The sequence below is a fragment of the Salmo trutta genome, chromosome 27, assembly GCF_901001165.1.
Source record: "Salmo trutta chromosome 27, fSalTru1.1, whole genome shotgun sequence".
NCBI classification, from domain to species: domain Eukaryota; kingdom Metazoa; phylum Chordata; class Actinopteri; order Salmoniformes; family Salmonidae; genus Salmo; species Salmo trutta.
Window position 1 is genome coordinate 6818271 of NC_042983.1, and position 20429 is coordinate 6838699.

The window sequence follows — 20429 nt, forward strand, 5'->3', positions numbered from 1 at the left end:
ACACGCTAATTGTAGGTCACTCTAGATAAGAGCATTTGCTAAATGACTTAAATGTACATTTGTAAACATATGTTCTATACATTCTATTTCTATGATTGATAGAGTTACATCAAGTTACATCAAGATTATATAAATATTATATATCTACACCAATGTAGTAATGACAAAAGGTAGTAGTAATCATAAAAGGGTTTTATCTAAAACTAAAGGTCACTATCCAAGGTTAAGTGCTACTCCATTGTAGACAGAGAGAGATTAAGCTGGTGGACCAGATTTAAGGACACTTTAAACCAGTTGCAGGATGTAGTGCAGAATGTAAAGAAAACCTCAAATAAACAAACAAATAATATTTAAAGCTGATTCACAAACATTAAAGCATATCAGTATATCACTGCATCTAAATTATGCTGCTTTTTCAAAAAATGTTGTGGAACTGATTAGATGTTATACTCTATACCTCGCTATAGAATTACATAATTACTAACTATGTAACATGATGTCTATGGTAACTATGTAACATGATGCCTATGGTTACTATGTAACATGATGTCTATGGTTACTATGTAACATGATGTCTATGGTTACTGTGTAACATGTTTAGGGTTACTATGTAGCATGATGGGTGCATTCGTAAATTTGCTCTGGCTATCTACTCCGATTTCAGAGCACTCTCGTCTGACTGTGCCAGAGTGCAGAATTAATTTGCGAATGCTCAACACTCGCTGAACATGACTGAAACGTCTGAAAATAAATGTCAATAAATTGTTGCCAGCAGCACATTTGCAGTAACTAATGCTATGGATAACATGAAAACAGCCTAAACAGCTCTGCTAGGGCGAGTAAAATGGTAAGAGTGCAGTGTTTTCTCATTTGTGTCTGGAAGTAGCTAGCAAGCTAGCCAACTTTAGCCAGTTAGCTTGGGTGCTTGACTGCTGTTATGAGGTCAGAATGCTCATATCAACCCTACTCCTTTGCCAGAGCATCCACTGTGCGCTCTAAACGCCCCCCCCCCCCCCCGAGAGCGAAACGCTCTGAATTTATGGACAGACAATCTGACAACGCTCTGACTTTACGAACGACCCAGAGCGCACCCTGACACACTGGAGGCAATTTACAAACGCAACCGATGCCTATGGTTACAACCTCTTTTTGGATATCAAATCAAAATCAGCATTTACATTTTATGTTTATGGTTGGTTCATCATTGGACATTAAAAACTCTAAATGACCTACTGGAGATTCGCTCAAAGTTTTGTGCGATTTGAGACCAAAACAATGAAAGCCAGTAAGGGAGAGTAAAGTCCACTGAATTAGAACTATTAGAACAGACACACTGCTTTAAAAAGCACAGGCCAAAACACTAAGCCTAGTGTTACAGAAAAATATACGACACACAGCACTCATTTCATGTTTCAGATGTTGGATGTTGTTGTGCACTGGACAAATAGTAATTGTTTGAGTCAGCTGAGAGAGAAACATACATACACCACGCATACTCACACAAGCTTTATTAACATACACATTTGGACTCTTTACACGTGTAAGAATTATTACAGCTATTTCTGTTCATACAGTATATAGCTACAATATTTAAGCATGCAATATAAAGGCAATCTACAGGGGAGTGCTCAGGGTCCTAGCTAAGAATTTAACTCCAGTGTTTTGATATATATTAAATGTCAAACACAGAGTTAAATTCTTAGCTAGGTCCCATCCAGTGAGGTTGCCTATATACTGAAGAAGGAGGTCAGTAAATGGGTGGGTGAAATAGGTGGGTGAACTATGTACTACATCTAGGTAACTTTGAACTACAAATCCTATCAACCAATCTCTCAAGTGACCCTCATGGAACCCTGGCGTCACTTGCAGCTCATTGGTGGACTCTATGAGGAGGCGTGTGGTCAGCCAAGTGCAGGAGCCTGAGGATGACGTCTGCGGAGTCGCTGCCCTCTGATTGGCTGATTTGATTGTCGCCTTCCTCCTCAGTGAGACAAGATTGATCCACACTACAGCCCTCTGAGATACAAAATAAAGGATGAAGGAGGACACACAAGTCAGAAAGCACATAATTGTATCCACCACTATATTAGAACCATTTCAGTGGTATATAACCACAATGATCATCACAGAAATATTGGATTGATGGGCCCTCACCTGAGTCACAGCATACTCCCGGTGCGGCGCAGCGTGCTGTATCAGATCCACAGGGTCTCCCTCCCGCCTGGCAGGGGGTGGGCAGGTAGTTCTCCTCCATGCAGTGTGCCGTCTCCGGAGAGCCCATCCAGCAGCCCACATCCTCCCCACAGCAGATACTGGGGCCAAAGCAGCGGCCCTGCTCCCCTGGCCCACAAGACATGCACTGCAAGGGGAGAGAAGGGACAGTCGGGTATGAGGTTGTTCCATCATTCAAAAAAAAATAGATTCTTATCGACATTCTTGCTCCCTTTTACAGGAGGAAGACAACGGTTCATTGTCAATTCTCCAAAGTCAGTCCTTTTACAGAGCCTCACTTTGCTCCTACTCGTCTTGATGCCCCTCTAAGACAAATCATACCTGTTATCTACACATTATATTTAAATAGTTTAGATATAGACGGATTCAGTTTCAGCTCACCTTGCGCTGTGGAGCGTCCATTATGGACCTCTTGCCCCCGATGGGACAGTTGGAGATGTAGCAGGCTGAACAGACAGACAGGACGTACAGTAGACACACGGACACGGCGGCTCCAGTCATCTCTACTGAGAGAATGATAGATGAGGAATACAAAGAGCGAAAGGGATAAGAGGGCTACAGACATGGACAGAGAGGAGTCTGAATATTCCGTCAAACATTCCCATTACACTGTCAACTGGAAATATCATACAAATCTGAAACACTGAAATCCAAACCAAATCTACAAGGCATACAACCAGAGACAGACCGACACACAACACCTATACACATATCCACAGAGACAAGCTCACTTGCTGATCTCCCGGTGTACAGCACAAGGCGAATGAGTTTGTTCGTTCCGGAGTGACTCCCAGGTGAATGTTGAAGTTCTGTATCTTCAGTGGCACCCAGACCTCTTATACACCCTCTCCGGGAGTGACACGGACGCCTGACAACCACTTAAGGTGTGTATTAATGAGCCTGTCTTACTCCCCCTTCCCCCTGATAGTGCTGGGCTGGGCAGAGGCCTGGCCAGTGGTACAGCCATACAATGGCCTGGAGTGGTCCAAGCCATAGAGACAGTCATTAGTGGAGGGCCTGTGTCCGTGACCATGCATGTGAGAGAGGAGAGGGGTTAAGAATGAGACAGAGCAAAGGTGTTTAGTATGTAGATGGAGATGGGGAGGAGTGTTCAACCTAGACCTTTGGCCTATTATTATAAAGACGAGGAGAGCAGTGAGCAGTGTTTTTCAGTGAGCAGTGTTTTTCATTGTTATCTGACAGACTGGCAGACCACATCCTATATGTGTTCCAGATCAAGGACTGGGAAGCAGTATCATAAAGTGGTTGGATAAGACCTATCTGGACATATTTGTACCCCTTACTGAGACTAGGGGTTCTCTTATCAATGCACTTCATGATCTTATTGGCTAAGGACTACAAGAAGCATCACATCATCTTCAAATCAAATTCAGCTTTGTTTGGTTTGCTAATTAAAAAGCAACAATATGCAGCTAGCGTAGTCCATAATTACATAAATATGATTACACAATCATGGTCAAATGTATACACACACACACGCGCACACGCACACATGCACTCACACACACACACACACACACTCCTGATACACCTGATATGTCACCTTTAATAGACTTGCTAATACCTAAAAGGATTTAGTACACATTGTCTAGGTCTTAGGTTAATTGATTAAATGACCCCATTAACACAGACAATGCTAATCAGCTTCCTATTAAAGGCTTTTCACTCTTCCAATGAGATGAGCTCAATTAGTGCCTTCCGGATTAGTAATCAGGTTATTGATGGAGAAAGGCAGGGTCAAGATTTATGCGAATTTAGTTTACGTCAGACGATTGGATACACACACGTGTCATAAGATGACATCATAGTTTTCAACCTTTCAGAGACAGCAAACACTCCTCTTGTATGATGAGTCACTGTGAGGTAAGACAAGAAAAGACTGGGTGTTGCTGCCAGAAACCTGTCTATATGCTTGTGTATAGGCCTGACTGAGAGACTGATGATGGCCCAGTTCAAATATTTTTTATACGCAGCCTTCCTCACTTTTAAAGTTGATTTGAAGAGGCTCATTTTAAGTGATAATGCAGAGAAGCCGGTGTTTGGAGGATATATTGGCACGGTGTTGTTACAAAGTATCGATTTAGCCAGTCAGCTGAAACAAAGTTGTGTATGTTGCTATGACAACCAGCTCAATTTGCTCTGTCTCCTTCGGACACATTCACATCATATGGGACGTCTAGGACAAAAAGGCTTCTCAACAGTTTTTACCCCCAAGCCATAAGATGAAATGGCTACCCGGATTATTTGCATTGTGTGCCCCCTCCAACCCCCACCCGCCAACCCCTCTTTTACGCTACTGCTACTCTCTGTTCATCATATATGCATAGTCACTTTAACCATATCTACATGTACATACTACCTCAATCAGCCTGACTAACCGGTGTCTGTATGTAGCCTCGCTACATTTATAGCCTCGCTACTGTATATAGCCTGTCTTTTTACTGTTGTTTTATTTCTTTACCTACCTATTGTTCACCTAATACCTTTTTTTGCACTATTGGTTAGAGCCTGTAAGTAAGCATTTCACTGTAAGGTCTACACCTGTTGTATTCGGCGCACGTGACAAATAAACTTTGATTTGATTTGGAGATCACAATTCAATATTGAAACACAATAACTTCAAACTGAAGCTGGAAAGACTGCAAACTAACAACAATTAGTTTCGTTTTACCTTTTTTCAATTTACATTTCTTTGTATAAATCCATAAAAATGATGCCAGCTGATTCATGACTTAGACTGATTGAGAAATGCTGCCTGCCACTCTTTCTCGTCCCGACTCCTGACCCCGACACATTCATTACTATGGGACAGCTGGAGATCGATTTTGAATATTGAAACAATGTTGCAAATGTCGGAAAGAGAGACAGCAAGGTTCATACAAATCTAAAACTAAATGGTAGTCTAAAATAAATGTGAGAATGTCTAGTTGCTTTTTATAGTGGATATCAAGTTTGTATCTGCAATGCCTGGCTTGATGAGACAGTGGATTGCGCAATCAGATGGAACAGAGTAAATAGGAATTTTAACGTCATAGATTTAGCAGTTGGTAACTTGTGGAATAGACACTGGCTGGAATGCGCTTTTAACCAATCAGGGTTCAGGATTAGACCTACCCGTTGTATAATACCTGGTAGACTACCAGTCAGACATATTGCTCAACAACTGAGCTCTTCTCCCATGGTTCAGTGAGGTTCTCCAATGCCATGTGGCTGTATTGACTCACGACATGTTACACTGTCCTAATATGATTAAACTCAACCCTTCTGTTTATGCTGCAGAACACCTCCCAATCACCCAAGTGGGTAAAGCAGGTGAGCAAAGGGATACCTTGAAATACTCTAATATTCCCAGTCATTACATTGATACCCTAATATAAAATATGTCAAAACAGACAGAGCTTCACTTTGATTTAGTTTTGTGTCTATACAACTTGAAATCCTGAAGTCATGTCATCATGGCACTGAAACGTTCTAAATAGAAATGATAACCTAACCAAGAGCATTCATCAGCTTCACAAATCTAAATATGATTCCTAATTCAATTAAATCATATAAGCATAAATTGTCTTTCCAGCATTCATTTTTTCCACATTTCCTGAAGCCATTATTTACTCTGTTCCATCTGATTGCGCAATCCACTGTCTCATCAAGCCAGGCATTGCCGTTACAAACGTGATATTCACTATAAAAGCATCTAGACATTCTCACATGTATTTTAGACTAACATTTCGTTTTAGATTCATAGCTACGTACAGTGGTATTATGTTCCACCCTGCAGGATGGGAAAAGCAGAAATGTGAAAGTGACTCCCAGAACTGTTGGTGTTGACAGTCTAAAACTCCTCTCCTAGACTTGCACGCCTTTTAATGAATGCACAATATTTATACAACGTTGTACTACTATTGAATTGTTAAAAACAAGCCTCATCCAGTCACCCCCAAAGCTGTGTAAATCCTTATTTTGTAGAGAAATGAAGATGTCTATCTAGGGTTTCCTTATTTTTCTGCAGGAAGGCACTAGGCTTGTTGACTTCCTCTCCCCTCCCTTCCTTCCTTCTCTCCGAAGGTACTCATCTGAAAAATGAGAACAAAGTGATTGTTCCTGTTCACTTTCTTAAGTCACTTCAAATGCTGTCCGTGGACGGGTAGCTCATTGTCAGGACAGCAGCAGGGCGAGAGCGGAGCAGTGGCCAGAGAGATAGGTACAGGAGCTGGTACCTCAGCCTAATACACAGCTACTGCACTACTGCAACAGTACAGAGGAGAGGACAGACAGGCAGAGCTACACTGAGCTGGTGAGTCCCTCAGATCCAACAGGGTAGGGTATGTTAGGGGGATGAGGAGGGGCTTTTATTTTAATGTGTGAGTTGTGTTATATTCACTGGGGATGCAAATTAGCATGGCAGACAGACGGAGAGCGACAGAGGGGTCTTTCCATATTGTACCTTGTTCTGTGTATAGTATTGTAATGTTGTATACTTCACATCATGGTATTCTTTTCACACCTTGAACGCAATAACAAATTGAAGCTTAGAGTAGACTATTTGTTGTGTCTTTCTATGAACAAGAATTGATTTGTGATCTAATCTTTATCCTTTATGATGACCATCACCATCCCGTTCCCTATCCCTATCAACATTGGAAGATCTCACTGGTTTTGCTCTGTAGAACACAGGCGGTTGGTGAAACCTTAATTGGGGAGGACTGGCTCGTGGTAAAGGCTGGAGCTAGGTGAAATAGTATCAAATTAGTGGTGTAAAGTACTTAAGTAAAAATACTTTAAGTACTACTTAAGTCGTTTTTTGGGGTATCTGTATTTTACTTTACTATTTATATTTTTGATTACTTTTACTTTTACTTACTACATTCCTAAAGAAAATAATGTACTTTTTACTCCATACATTTTCCCTGACAACCAAAAGTATATTTTGAATGCTTAGTAGGACAGGAATATGATCTATTTCTACACTTACAGTGAGGGAAAAAAGTATTTGATCCCCTGCTGATTTTGTATGTTTGCCCACTGACAAAGAAATTATCAGTCTATAATTTTAATGGTAGGAGTCATAATAACAACAAAAAAATCCATAAAAATATATGTTAAAAATGTTATAAATTGATTTGCATTTTAATGAGGGAAATAAGTATTTGACCCCCTCTCAATCAGAAAGATTTCTGGCTCCCAGGTGTCTTTTATACAGGTAACGAGCTGAGATTAGGAGCACACTCTTAAAGGGAGTGATCCTAATCTCAGCTTGTTACCTGTATAAAAGACACCTGTCCACAGAAGCAATCAATCAATCAGTGTCACGTTCTGACCAGTAAAGGGGTTATTCGTTATTGTAGTTTGGTCAGGAAGTGGCAGGGGGGTATTTGTTTTATGTGGTTCGGGGTTTGTTAGTATATGTGTTTATGTAGAGGGGTGTTTGGTTAGAGTATTCCGGGGGTTTTGGGTTATGTTCTTTATTTCGTATTTCTATGTTCTGTCTATGTTGTGTATTTCTTTGTTGGCCTGGTATGGCTCTCAATCAGGAACAGCTGTACATCGTTGTTGCTGATTGAGAGTCATACTTAGGTAGCCTGTTTTCACCTGTCCCTTTGTGGGAAGTTGTTGTTTGCATAGCTGTGTGTGTGTAGCCTGAAATCCTGTTCGTTTTATTGTTTTGTTTAATTTTGTGTTCAATAAAAGTCACTATGAGCACTCGACCCGCTGCGCCTTGGTCCACTATGTACGACGACCGTTACAATCAGATTCCAAACTCTCCACCATGGCCAAGACCAAAGAGCTCTCCAAGGATGTCAGGGACAAGATTGTAGACCTACACAAGGCTGGAATGGGCTACAAGACCATCGCCAAGCAGCTTGGTGAGAATGTGACAACAGTTGGTGCGATTATTCGCAAATGGAAGAAACACAAAAGAACTGTCAATCTCCCTCGGTCTGGGGCTCCATGCAAGATCTCACCTCATGGAGTTGCAATGATCATGAGAACGGTGAGGAATCAGCCCAGAACTACACGGGAGGATCTTGTCAATGATCTCAAGGCAGCTGGGACCATAGTCACCAAGAAAACAATTGGTAACACACTACGCCGTGAAGGACTGAAATCCTGCAGCGCCCGCAAGGTGACCCCTGCTCAAGAATACATATACATGCCCGTCTGAAGTTTGCCAATGAACATCTGAATGATTCAGAGGACAACTGGGTGAAAGTGTTGTGGTCAGATGAGACCAAAATGGAGCTCTTTGGCATCAACTCAACTCGCCGTGTTTGGAGGAGGAGGAATGCTGTCTATGACCCCAAGAACACCATCCCCACCTTTAAACATGGAGGTGGAAACATTATGCTTTGGGGGTGTTTTTCTGCTAAGGGGACAGGACAACTTCATCGCATCAAAGGGACGATGGACGTCAAATCTTGGGTGAGAACCTCCTTCCCTCAGCCAGGGCATTGAAAATGGGTCGTGGATGGGTATTCCAGCATGACAATGACCGAAAACACACGGCCAAGGCAACAAAGGAGTGGCTCAAGAAGAAGCACATTAAGGTCCTGGAGTGGCCTAGCCAGTCTCCAGACCTTAATCCCATAGAAAATCTGTGGAGGGAGCTGAAGGTTTGAGTTGCCAAACGTCAGCCTCGAAACCTTAATGACTTGGAGAAGATCTGCAAAGAGGAGTGGGACAAAATCCCTCCTGAGATGTGTGCAAACCTGGTGGCCAACTACAAGAAACGTCTGACCTCTGTGATTGCCAAAAAGGGTTTTCCCACCAAGTACAAATACTTATTTCCCTCATTAAAATGCAAATCATTTTATAACATTTTTGACATGCGTTTTTCTGGATTTTTTTTGTTGTTATTCTGTCTCTCACTGTTCAGATAAACCTACCATTAAAATTATAGACTGATCATTTCTTTGTCAGTGGGCAAACATACAAAATCAGCAGGGGATCAAATACTTTTTTCCCTCACTGTATCCAGATAACATCCTTGGTTATCCCTACTGCCTTGATCTGGTGGACTCACCAAACACGTGCTTCGTTTGTAAATTATGTCTGAGTGTTGGAGCGTGCCTCTGGCTATCCGTAAATAAAAACATGAAAATGGTGCCGTCTGGTTTTCTTATTATAAGGAATAAAAAATTATTTATACTTTTACTTTTTCTTTTGATACTTAAGTATATTTTAGCAATTACATTTACTTTTGATACTTAAGTAAATTTAAATCCAAATACTTTTACTCATGTTGTATTTTACTGGGTGACTTTACTTTTACTCAAGTATGACAATCGGGTACTTTTTCCACCACTGTATCATGTGTTTGATGCCATTCCATTCGCTCCGTTCCATCCATTATTACGAGCCGTCCTCCTCTCAGCAGCCCCCACTGCTGTAGAATGATAACAGTTCACAGAAACATCCCTCACACTGTAATTACATAAATAGCCTTATTATTAACAGTATTGTCTCATCCTCTTTTAGCTGATCTGCAGAAGTTGAACAGTTCCCCGTCACATTGTCTGATTCACTCTATCACAGCTAATCTCATTTGTCCGTCTTCAGTTCATAACCACAAAAACTCCAACATTAGTCTGATCATACACAGGCTACTCTTTAGTGTATGTAGTTGATTGGTTCTTCAGAGAGAATACGGGGTATGCAGACCTACAAATTGTCCATTTGTTTGGAACATGTGGATCTCTAAAGCACAGTAAGATATCATATATAGAGCACTAGCGGAGGACAAAAGGAGAAGTAACCTTCCACCCATCCGTGCAAAAATATGAACAGAGCAGATAGAGAAGGAGAAGTGTAAAGTGTGCAGGAGGGAGAGGTAAAAGTTAGTTCCCAATTCCAGAGGGGCAGCAGGTAGCCTAGTGGTTAGAGTGTTGGGTCAGTAACTGGAAGGTTGCTAGATCAAATCGCAGAGCTGCCAAGGTAAAAATCTATCGTTCTGCCCCTGAACAAGGAAGTTAACCCACTGTTCCTAGGCTGTCATTGTAAATTATAATTTGTTCTTAACTGACTTGCCTAGTTAAATAAAAAAGGATGGATGAAAGAAGTGACAGATTAAAGAGGTATAACAGAGGACAGCAATTTGTGTTGTCACTACTACCTGTGCAGTAGGTGTGTCACTATAACTCTTGATTAAGTGCTGTTTCCTATTCTTCAGGTCTCGAAGAAGCATTCTTATGATAAATATATTGTAATAGTTTAAATAAGTAACTGGTTTCCTCTCTGTATTTCCCCATGCAGGTAAACGATGGACACAGACATCCAAGGTTTCAGACCAGACAGGAGGAGTCCTCTTAGGGAAGACCTGAGACCTGTCTCTCATCCCAGTCTTTACCTGAGCCAATCTCCACTCTACCTGAACCCCCCCAAACGCTCCCTCTCCCCGACCAGAGAGGCCTACAGCACCACATTCAGCCCTCTGACTCACCATCGCCCTATGGGCTCTGAGGGTTTTCATTACACCCAGAGGGAAGGCTCCCAAAAACGCAAAAGAACTCCACTCAAAATGGAGGGTTCCGAATCCCCCACTCCTGGAGACATGGAGGAGGTGGAGCGTCGAGGCAACACCAGGACTGTTGATCTCTCCCACCTGCCGTTCTCCCTCCCTTCTCATTCGCGTCTCTCTCCCTCTCCCATGCCCATCCCAGGTATGATCGACCTGACCCGGCTCCAGCTGCACAGCAGGGCTCGGTCCAGGTATGATCCACCTATGGGCCTCGCAGTGCAGGTGAAACAGGAACCAATCAGCCCCTCACCTCTGTGGCCTCCCTCTCCTCTCCTCCTGCACCACCCTCCTCCCCCATTCTTTCCCCCTCTCCACCCCAGCCTCCTCCCCTTCCCCTTTTTCATGACTGGGCCTGTCATGCACCTCCCTCCTGGAGCCTTCTACCCCAGAGAGGCCCTCAGACCTAGTCGGTGTGGCCTAGACGGAGGCCCCCGAGGTGGGATGACCAGCGCTGAGAAGCTAGGTCTCAACATCCACATTGACGACAGCTACTACGTAGATGTAGGGGGAGACCAGAAGCGTTGGAAGTGCCGTATGTGTGAGAAGTCATACACCTCCAAGTATAACCTGGTCACACACATCCTGGGCCACAGCGGGATCAAGCCTCACGGCTGCCACCTGTGTGGGAAGCTGTTCAAGCAGCTAAGCCACCTGCACACCCACCTTCTTACCCACCAGGGCACAAGGCCACACAAGTGCCAGGTGTGCCACAAAGCCTTCACCCAGACCAGCCACCTGAAGAGACACATGATGCAGCATAGTGATGTGAAGCCATACAGGTCAGTACTGGGATGAGCTTTGTCTAGACTGTCTGTTCCGTTTCACACATCCAGGAGATACTGTTTTGTTAGTCGAGTTGATAACAAAAAAAATGATTTAATTAACAAGGACCTTACATTACATGCCTTCAGTCTTTGACTCAAACTTACAGGAAAACTCCACCCTTATGTTGCAAAATGCATCATGCCGGCAGTATTCATGAAAATGTGATTGCAGACATGCAAAATGTGTTGGGACTGTATCAACAATGGACAAATGAAACAAATACCAAAATATAGCTTTTGGGTGGAATTTTCCTTTAAGAAGATAAACTAAAGTTCAGGAATAGTTATAAATATGACTATTCATTACTCTTGATTAGTTAGTGTCTACTTTCTGCTAGACAAACAATCAATTGGGACAGTAACATGCTATTCATCTCTCCTCTCCAGTTGTGGGGTGTGTGGGAGGGGCTTTGCCTATCCCAGTGAGCTGCGGGCCCACGAGCTGAAGCATGAGAAGGGCCAGGAGAACGTATGTGTAGAGTGTGGTCTAGACTTCCCCACTCTGGCCCAGCTCAAGAGACACCTGACGGCCCACAGAGGACCCACCCTCTACAGGTACGTATACCCAGAAACACCAGCTGGGTTTTAAACCAGAAAATGTAAAAAAAAAAAGTGGTTTAAACACATTACCTCATACGTCTGTTACCCGTATTTTTGGTTGTGGGTTCGGCAGCAAAAAATGTAATGCGGATTATAACAGGAAATTATTACTTGTTGTCTCCAGACCAAGACAACCAAGCAGCCAGGGACATCTATTTCTGCCAACACGTGCAGGCGCAGGTACCTCTGGGTATAATGTCGCTTTCAAAGTAAAAGTCCCAAAAGACTCAAAAGACTTACCACACCTAACACTAAAATAAAAGTCCTTATAAAACTAAGGCTACACGTCTACTACTGTATTCATCTAATACAGTATGATAATACAGTTATACAGTCTCTGGTATAAGCAAACGCTCCGATGAAGGCTCCAACGCCGAAATGGGTAAGCTTTTAATAAATAAGAAGTACAGTTATGACTGGACCTCCATTTTCATCAAGTGGCTGAATATCTCTTTCACATTCAGTTTGAACTTGAATTTAAACATGTTATTTAATGCATGCAACTTTCTGTTGACTCCCAAGGTAGTGGAAGGATTTAGCTTTTTTGGATAAATCCAGGCCACTTTAGAGTGTCTGTTTAGACTTAGTGAATATTTGTTTTCTGACCAGGTGTAGTGAATGTCTGTTTTCTGACCAGTTGTAGTGAATGTCTGTTTTCTGACCAGGTGTAGTGAATGTCTGTTTTCTGACCAGGTGTAGTGAATGTCTGTTTTCTGACCAGGTGTAGTGAATGTTTGTTTTCTGACCAGGTGTATTGAATGTCTGTTTTCTGACCAGGTGTAGTGAATGTCTGTTTTCTGACCAGGTGTAGAGAATGTCTGTTTTCTGACCAGGTGTAGTGAATGTCTGTTTTCTGTATAGGTGTAGTGAATGTCTGTTTTCTGACCAGGTGTATTGAATGTTTGTTTTCTGACCAGGTGTAGTGAATGTCTGTTTTCTGACCAGGTGTATTGAATGTCTGTTTTCTGTATAGGTGTAGTGAATGTCTGTTTTCTGTATAGGTGTAGTGAGTGCCAGAAGAGCTTCCAGTACCCCAGTCAGCTGCAGAACCACATGATGAAGCACAAAGACATCCGGCCATACATCTGCAGCGAGTGTGGCATGGAGTTCATACAGTCCCATCACCTCAAACAGCACACACTCACACATAAAGTAAGGCTGGGTGGGGTCTTCATACCGTGGGTGTTAAGGTAGACTATGCCTGTTGACAGTATCAGCTGATTGGTGACAGGACACTTTGCCTGCATCAGGAGCCTTTCCATTTGGCGACTTGAAATGGTTTTGGTTGTTATTGTTTTTCATTTGCTATAGGATATTCATGACAGTATGATGACTTTTACTCTACTGGGCATCATTGCACATCATTGTTTCTGCTTCAAACAGTATTTTAGTACCACATGGTGAAGCCAGGACAAAGAGCAGCTATCCTCAAAAACAGACAAATGAGGCTTAAGAGAGAGATGTGAGTGCTTGTTACAGTAACAGTAGCTGCATGTTCAGGCATTGTTTTAATGATACAAGGCATCCACTCTCTTGGTGTCATGCTAACATCTTGCTGCGATGTCTTGCTTGTCCCTGACGGACTTGCTTGTCAAGACGTTAGAAAAGGTTCCACGATGATGGTTATTTATCTCTCTATATATATCAGGGGGTGAAGGAGCACAAGTGTCGTATCTGTGGTCGTGAGTTCACCCTTCTGGCCAACATGAAGCGTCACATCCTGATCCATACTAACATCCGGGCCTACCAGTGCCACCTCTGCTTCAAGAGCTTTGTCCAGAAACAGACCCTCAAGGCCCACATGATCGTCCACTCTGACATCAAACCCTACAAATGCAAGGTGAGTGTTCTGATGGGGAATGTTCTTATGACATTTTAATTGCCACATGCAACAACTCCTTTTAAAGCCAGGGTATCTGAAGATAATACCATCTTGTAGATGCATGTCAGTAGTACCACAATTGGCTATATGCCTTGCATGTCTTTTTACATCTCTGACCAATTTAACCTGCTTGGTCTCTTGAACACAGATGGTTGAACATGTGTTTTGGCAGGGGTTCCCAAACTTTTTCACGTGAGGCACCCCTTCCAGGATTAGGGAACATCACCCCCCCCCCCCCCCCCCAACTGTTCACACCACTCTTGTTGGTGGAGAGAATTTAGCAGGTATAAAAGTAATTTAATGCAAAACTACACACTTTGTCATGGGGTGTAAAGAACATTTAGCAGTTTTAAAGCTAATTTTCTTGCAATTCTATACATTTTGCCATGTCTAATTTGTTTTTTTATTTTTTATTTCACCTTTATTTAACCAGGTAGGCTAGTTGAGAACAAGTTCTCATTTACAACTGCGACCTGGCCAAGATAAAGCAAAGCAGTGTGACACAGACAACAACACAGAGTTACACATGGAATAAACAATAAACAAGCCAATGACACAGTAGAAAAAAAAGAAAGTCTATATACAGTGTGTGCAACAGGCATGAGGAGGTAGGCAATAAATAGGCCATAGGAGCGAATAATTACAATTTAGCAGATTAACACCGGAGTGATAAATGAGCATATGATGATGTGCAAGTAGAAATACTGGTGTGCAAAAGAGCAGAAAAGTAAATAAAATAAAAACAGTATGGGGAGGAGGTAGGTAGATTGGGAGGGCAATTTACAGATGGACTATGTACAGCTGCAGCGATCGGTTAGCAGCTCAGGTAGCTGATGTTTAAAGTTGGTGAGGGAAATAAAAGTCTCCAACTTCAGCGATTTTTGCAATTCGTTCCAGTCACTGGCAGCAGAGAACTGGAAGGAAAGGCGGCCAAATGAGGTGTTGGCTTTGGGGATGATCAGTGAGATATACCTGCTGGAACGTGTGCTACGGGTGGGTGTTGTTAATTACATTGTTTCTTATTCAGGAGTGGCGTTTTAAAAAAAATGGAAAACCCCTAAATTATCACATTTATCGCATCCAGTTTGCTGAGTAGAGTAATGGAAGCTATTTTGTAGATGACATCGCCAAAGTCGAGGATCGGTAGGACAGTCAGTTTTACTAGGGTAAGTTTGGCGGCGTGAGTGAAGGAGGCTTTGTTGCGAAATAGAAAGCCGATTCTAGATTTGATTTTGGATTGGAGATGTTTAATATGAGTCTGGAAGGAGAGTTTACAGTCTAACCAGACTCCTAGGTATTTATAGTTGTCCACATATTCTAGATCGGAACCGTCCAGGATGGTGATGCTAGACGGGCGGGCAGGTGCGGGCAGCGAACGGTTGAAAAGCATGCATTTGGTTTTACTAGCGTTTAAGAGCAGTTGGAGGCCACGGAAGGAGTGTTGTATGGCATTGAAGCTCGTTTGGAGGTTTGTTAGCACAGTGTCCAAGGAAGGGCCAGAAGTATACAGAATGGGGTCGTCTGCGTAGAGGTGGATCAGGGAATCGCCCGCAGCAAGAGCGACATCATTGATATATACAGAGAAAAGAGTCGGCCCGAGAAATGAACCCTGTGGTACCCCCATAGAGACTGCCAGAGGTTCGGACAACAGGCCCTCCAATTTGACACACTGAACTCTGTCTGTAAAGTAGTTGGTGAACCAGGTGAGGCAGTCATTACAAAAACCAAGGCTATTGAGTGTGCCGATAAGAATACGGTGATTGACAGAGTCGAAAGCCTTGGCCAGGTCGATGAAGATGGCTGCACAGTACTGTCTTTTATCGATGGCGTTTATGATATCATTTAGTACCTTGAGCGTGGCTGAGGTGCACCCGTGACCGGCTCGGAAACCGGATTGCACAGCGGAGAAGGTACGGTGGGATTCGAAATGTTCAGTGATCTGTTTATTAACTTGGCCTCAGGGCTGTAATGTGTATTCATGTGATATTTGACCAAAAAATTACTACAAAATCTATGGGCTAAAAAAACTAAATAAAAAAGCGTTAGCTGACATGGGCTAGTTGATCTGGACATTTCTGACAAGTTATAAATAGCTCTCTATGGTATGCAATGACTGACATAACAAGAGGAACTGATGATGCACTACCCAATTTCGAAATTGCAAGAGTAGGTTTAAAGCCGGACTGAGTTCCTTTAAAAAAAATTATAATACCCTAATAAGGGTTAGGGTATAGTAGGGTTATTACTATAATATAAAGTCTCTGTTGTGTTAAGTGGGACCACGTTTAAAGTAATGAAGCCAACTGACACTCTGAAGCAACTCCACACTCTGTGACCTTGTTCTCCAGTAGGAGGGTTGAGACGATGAGCAAATAGCAGATAGAGAGGGGATTTGGCAGTGAGGTCCATCCTCGTCCATAGGAAGGATATCGCTGCACAAACTGCCTCTCTAACAATGGCCCCCAGCCTCCCGGGAGAATGGGCCACACAAATAGATTTCATCTCGCTTTCTCTGTTGCTGGAGGGAACGCTTCCTGTTTTCTCACGGTCCTCTTGGACAGTTTACAGTCCCTCTCTCCTCCTGAAGGAAAGGACCACCCTAATAAAAAAGAATGCAGAGGAAGGACAGCGCAGGAGTTGCCCTTCCCAGCCCTACTCCTCTGGCCCTGTCTCGCTTCAGCTTCCTCTCTGTGTGTGTGTGTGTGTGTGTGTGTGTGTGTGTGTGTGTGTGTGTGTGTGTGTGTGTGTGTGTGTGTGTGTGTGTGTGTGTGTGTGTGTGTGTGTGTGTGTGTGTGTGTGTGTGTGTGAGCGCACATTCATTCATGAGTACGTCCAGCTCCGGTTACAGCTCTGAGGGCAGAGAGGATTAGTCATCTAACACATTAGTTGTTTGATAAAAACGAAAGTTTGATCAATGGGCACAGTTGTAGACTACATGGCGTGCAGTTTTGCCCTTGAATGGTGTTTACTACACCATGAATTGCCAAGGATGTGGCTTGGGGAATAATGGAATTCACAAAGTGTAATCAAGGAATGTGTACACAATCTATTTCAATAGTTGCTATTTAACTATTTATTTGAGGAAAAATTACCACATCTTGGTTTTGGTTTATCAACGTATCTGTCTGCTGCTTTCAAGCACGTACAATTCTTTCCTAGGACCCTGACGAAGTCTTTTTAGGCCGAAAATAAATCTGTTCCATATTCGGTTTGTTCTTTAATACTTATTGGTTCGTCCGTGAGCACACATTTGACTGCTTTCTTTTGTTTTTCCTTGTTTTCAGCTGTGTGGGAAAGAGTTCAACAGAATGCATAACCTGATGGGCCATATGCACCTGCACTCTGACAGTAGGCCCTTTAAGTGCCTCTACTGCCCCAGCAAGTTCACTCTGAAGGGAAATCTCACCCGCCACATGAAAGTCAAACATGGGATCATGGATAGGGGCCTGGATGCAAGAGGTAATTACTAAAGGCTATGGAGGAATTCATGATATGGCTCCTCCCTTCCTGCATTGAGACTTCCTACAACATTCCTACCCTGAAGCCAAATCAGAATCAGCCAGTCAGTTTATAACATGAGTCTCTGTCCCTCAGTGTCCAGGCGGCAGGGGCGCTTCTGCCTGTCGGCCCCTCTGGGCCTCCTGACCCGTTACAGCCAGGAAGAGCCCTTTGACCTCTCCCAGAAGCCCAGGCGGCCGCGGCCCTGCCTGCGCCTCTCCCAGTCGGACGGGGAGAGCGTCCCGGGGAGCTCCTGTCAGGACGAGGATGAGGAGGAGAGCCTGTACAGGAGGAGCCAGTACAGCCCTGAGGTCTACCAACACCACACTGGGGGACAGGTGTATAGGTCTGAGACAACTAAACAGATGTATAGACAGGACATGGAGACTAGTGGACAGGTGTACCCGCCTGGGGCAGGTGGCGAGGTTTATCCGCCTGTTTCAGAGCCAGGTGATGCAGATAAGCAGTTGTACCAGTGTGTGACAGGTAGACAGGTGTATGACTCTGACTCAGAGCTAGGTGACCAGCTGTACCAACCTAACCTGGAATTAGGTGACCAGATGTATGAAACGGAGTCAGAGGCAGGTGAACACCACATAGGTGGCAAGCTGTGTTACCCACAGTCAGGTAATACAGGTGAACATACGTACCACTCAGATTCCGAGGTAGGTAGCCAGTCGTATCAGTCTGACCAGCTAGAGATAGGTGACCAGGTGTACCATTCTGATCCAGGCGAGGAGATGATGGACACACCTGAACCATGTGAAAAAGACTACCACTCAGACCCTGGTGTCTTAACCACAACCATAGGGACTGATGAGGAGGAAGAGGAGGATTTGGTGAGAGCTGGGAGCAGGGTAGAGGGAGAACAGAGAAAGCAATTTAGACGTTATCTTAGCAGGGAAGAATACAGACGTGTAAGGAGTTATAACGATAGTAACAGATCCTCTTCTACAGAGTAGTGACGAGGAGTAAGAGTAGTGAATAGGCTACTGTGCTGAAGAGAAGAGGGTTGAGAGCTATTGTAAAAGGGTGGGGAGAGAATTGAGTAGTAACTCGAATAAGCCACTGCTTTATAAGTGTTGTTTTAAATCTAGAAAAACATGCCAAATTGCTAACGAAACTAACCCTGTAGCATTTAATATTCCTATAAAACCAAACAAAAATAAGTTTGGAATTTGTATGACATATTTGAATAATCAAATGTTAGAATTAAACAATGAAGGCCTTTAAACACTTGTTGGACAATAATTGTAAAAATGAAATGCCTTTTATGGTGTCTGACGGAGTTGAATCCAGTTAGTTGCATTTTACATCTTTCAAGAATCAAGCTCGAAAATAGCAACATTTTCTCACAGCCCAATTGGCAACATGTGTAAAATAGAATGCGATTAACTATAAAACTGCACATTTTTCTCTTCCTCTGACCTTGCCGGGGGCTCCCGCAAAACTGCGCTACGCCACTCGAATAAGCTGTGAAGTGTTATGTATTTCAGGCTGGTAGAACGGACAATACATGTGCATGTGAAAAGACGTGTCTTAAAGAAAAGCTTATTTGAAATCAGGGTGAAATTGTGCTGTAAATAAAATTCAATTGTTTTGAAAATATATTTTTTCTAAATTGTTACTTTTTAACTAGTACTTGACAATCTATAATTAATTAGCATGGGATTACAATGTGATAACAATTATTTCTATTTTTTAATGCTAGTTTCAAATGCTCTTCTACTGGAAGCTTTAATAGGTCTGTAAATTATGTTGTTTGTTGTGTGATATAATGAGCGAACAAAAGTAATCTCATCTAATGAGAGACTTTGAAATTAATGAAAGTGCTGGAAGAATTAAGAATTTTTGGAGGGGAGATTATAGATGTCTATGCTTGGTTCAGATTTGATCTGGTCCGGACCAACCTTAATTTGGCTCAAACATAGACATCTATGATTGGTTCAGATTAGGTCCGGTACTGAACCAATCATGCTCTACTGTACTGAACTGTGCCGTACTGTACTGTGCTGTTCAAACTTGTGAAACATAGTCTAAATGTCTATGATTCGTTCAGAATTCGACCAGCCTTGATTCGTTCAGATTTTTACTTGTTTGGGGGCGGAGCTCATGAGAATAATACCCAGCATGCTCTGTGAGATTGTGTGTATTGTGTGTATTGTTGTGAAATTGTTAGATATTACTTGTTAGATATTACTGCACTGTTGGAGCTAGAAACACAAGCATTTAGCTATACCCGCAATAACATCTGCTAACCATTTGTATGTGACCAATAAAATTTGATTTGATTTGAAGTGTTTGTTTTTTACATTTACATTTTGGTCATTCAGCAGACTGTGCTGGGATACTAGGAGTGGTGGTTGGAGTCAGGTGCAGAGAGCAGAGGGTCAGTACAACGTCTTTATTTCCTCCGGCACAAACCGGTCACGCCAAAACAGAAGGGCGCGTAAAATAAATGACCAACCCAAAACACAGGGCAAAAGGTCCAGAGAGAGAAATAAGGCGTCAGCCAGCACGTCCAAAATAACACGACAGCGAAATAATCCCGCACAAACCTGGGCGGGCTAAACAGGCTTAAATAAACACAAATCAAGAAACACAAACGGGGAACAGGTGCAAACAATAAGACCATACAAACCGAAAAGGAAAAAGGGATCAGCGGTGGCTAGTAGGCCGGCAACGACGACCGCCGAGCGCCGCCCGAACAGGCAGGGGAGCCACCTTCGGTGCGATTCGTGACAGTACCCCCCCCCCCGACGCGCGGCTCCCGCAGCGCGCCGCCACCGGCCTCGAGGGCGACCCGGAGGACGAGGCGCAGGGCGATCCCCATGAAGGCGGTGGAAGTCCCTCAGAA

At 43.2% G+C, this 20429-nt stretch overlaps 2 protein-coding genes across 3 annotated transcripts; one reads left to right on the plus strand and one right to left on the minus strand.

Moving 5' to 3' along the window:
• Window positions 1–1493: 1493 nt before the first annotated feature.
• LOC115165167 (isotocin-neurophysin IT 2) lies at window positions 1494–3094 on the minus strand. Of its 2 annotated transcripts, none has more exons than XM_029718197.1 (4): window positions 2964–3094; window positions 2614–2738; window positions 2155–2359; window positions 1494–2016 (listed from the first exon to the last, which is right to left on the minus strand). In XM_029718197.1, the coding sequence occupies exons 2-4, from the start codon at window positions 2731–2733 to the stop codon at window positions 1871–1873; spliced, it is 471 nt and encodes a 156-aa protein (XP_029574057.1). In that variant the 5' UTR covers window positions 2734–2738; window positions 2964–3094; the 3' UTR covers window positions 1494–1870. The 2 variants fall into 2 exon arrangements, with proteins under 2 accessions (XP_029574057.1, XP_029574056.1); XM_029718196.1 differs by having other exon boundaries at window positions 2614–2735; window positions 2964–3038.
• A 3264-nt stretch (window positions 3095–6358) lies between these two features.
• On the plus strand, window positions 6359–19410 carry LOC115164202 (zinc finger protein 366). Its single transcript, XM_029716453.1, has 7 exons — window positions 6359–6547; window positions 10504–11547; window positions 11980–12147; window positions 13194–13344; window positions 13841–14032; window positions 17359–17533; window positions 17669–19410. Exons 2-7 carry the CDS (start codon window positions 10511–10513, stop codon window positions 18532–18534), a joined length of 2589 nt encoding a protein of 862 aa, XP_029572313.1. The 5' UTR covers window positions 6359–6547; window positions 10504–10510; the 3' UTR covers window positions 18535–19410.
• Window positions 19411–20429: the final 1019 nt, after the last annotated feature.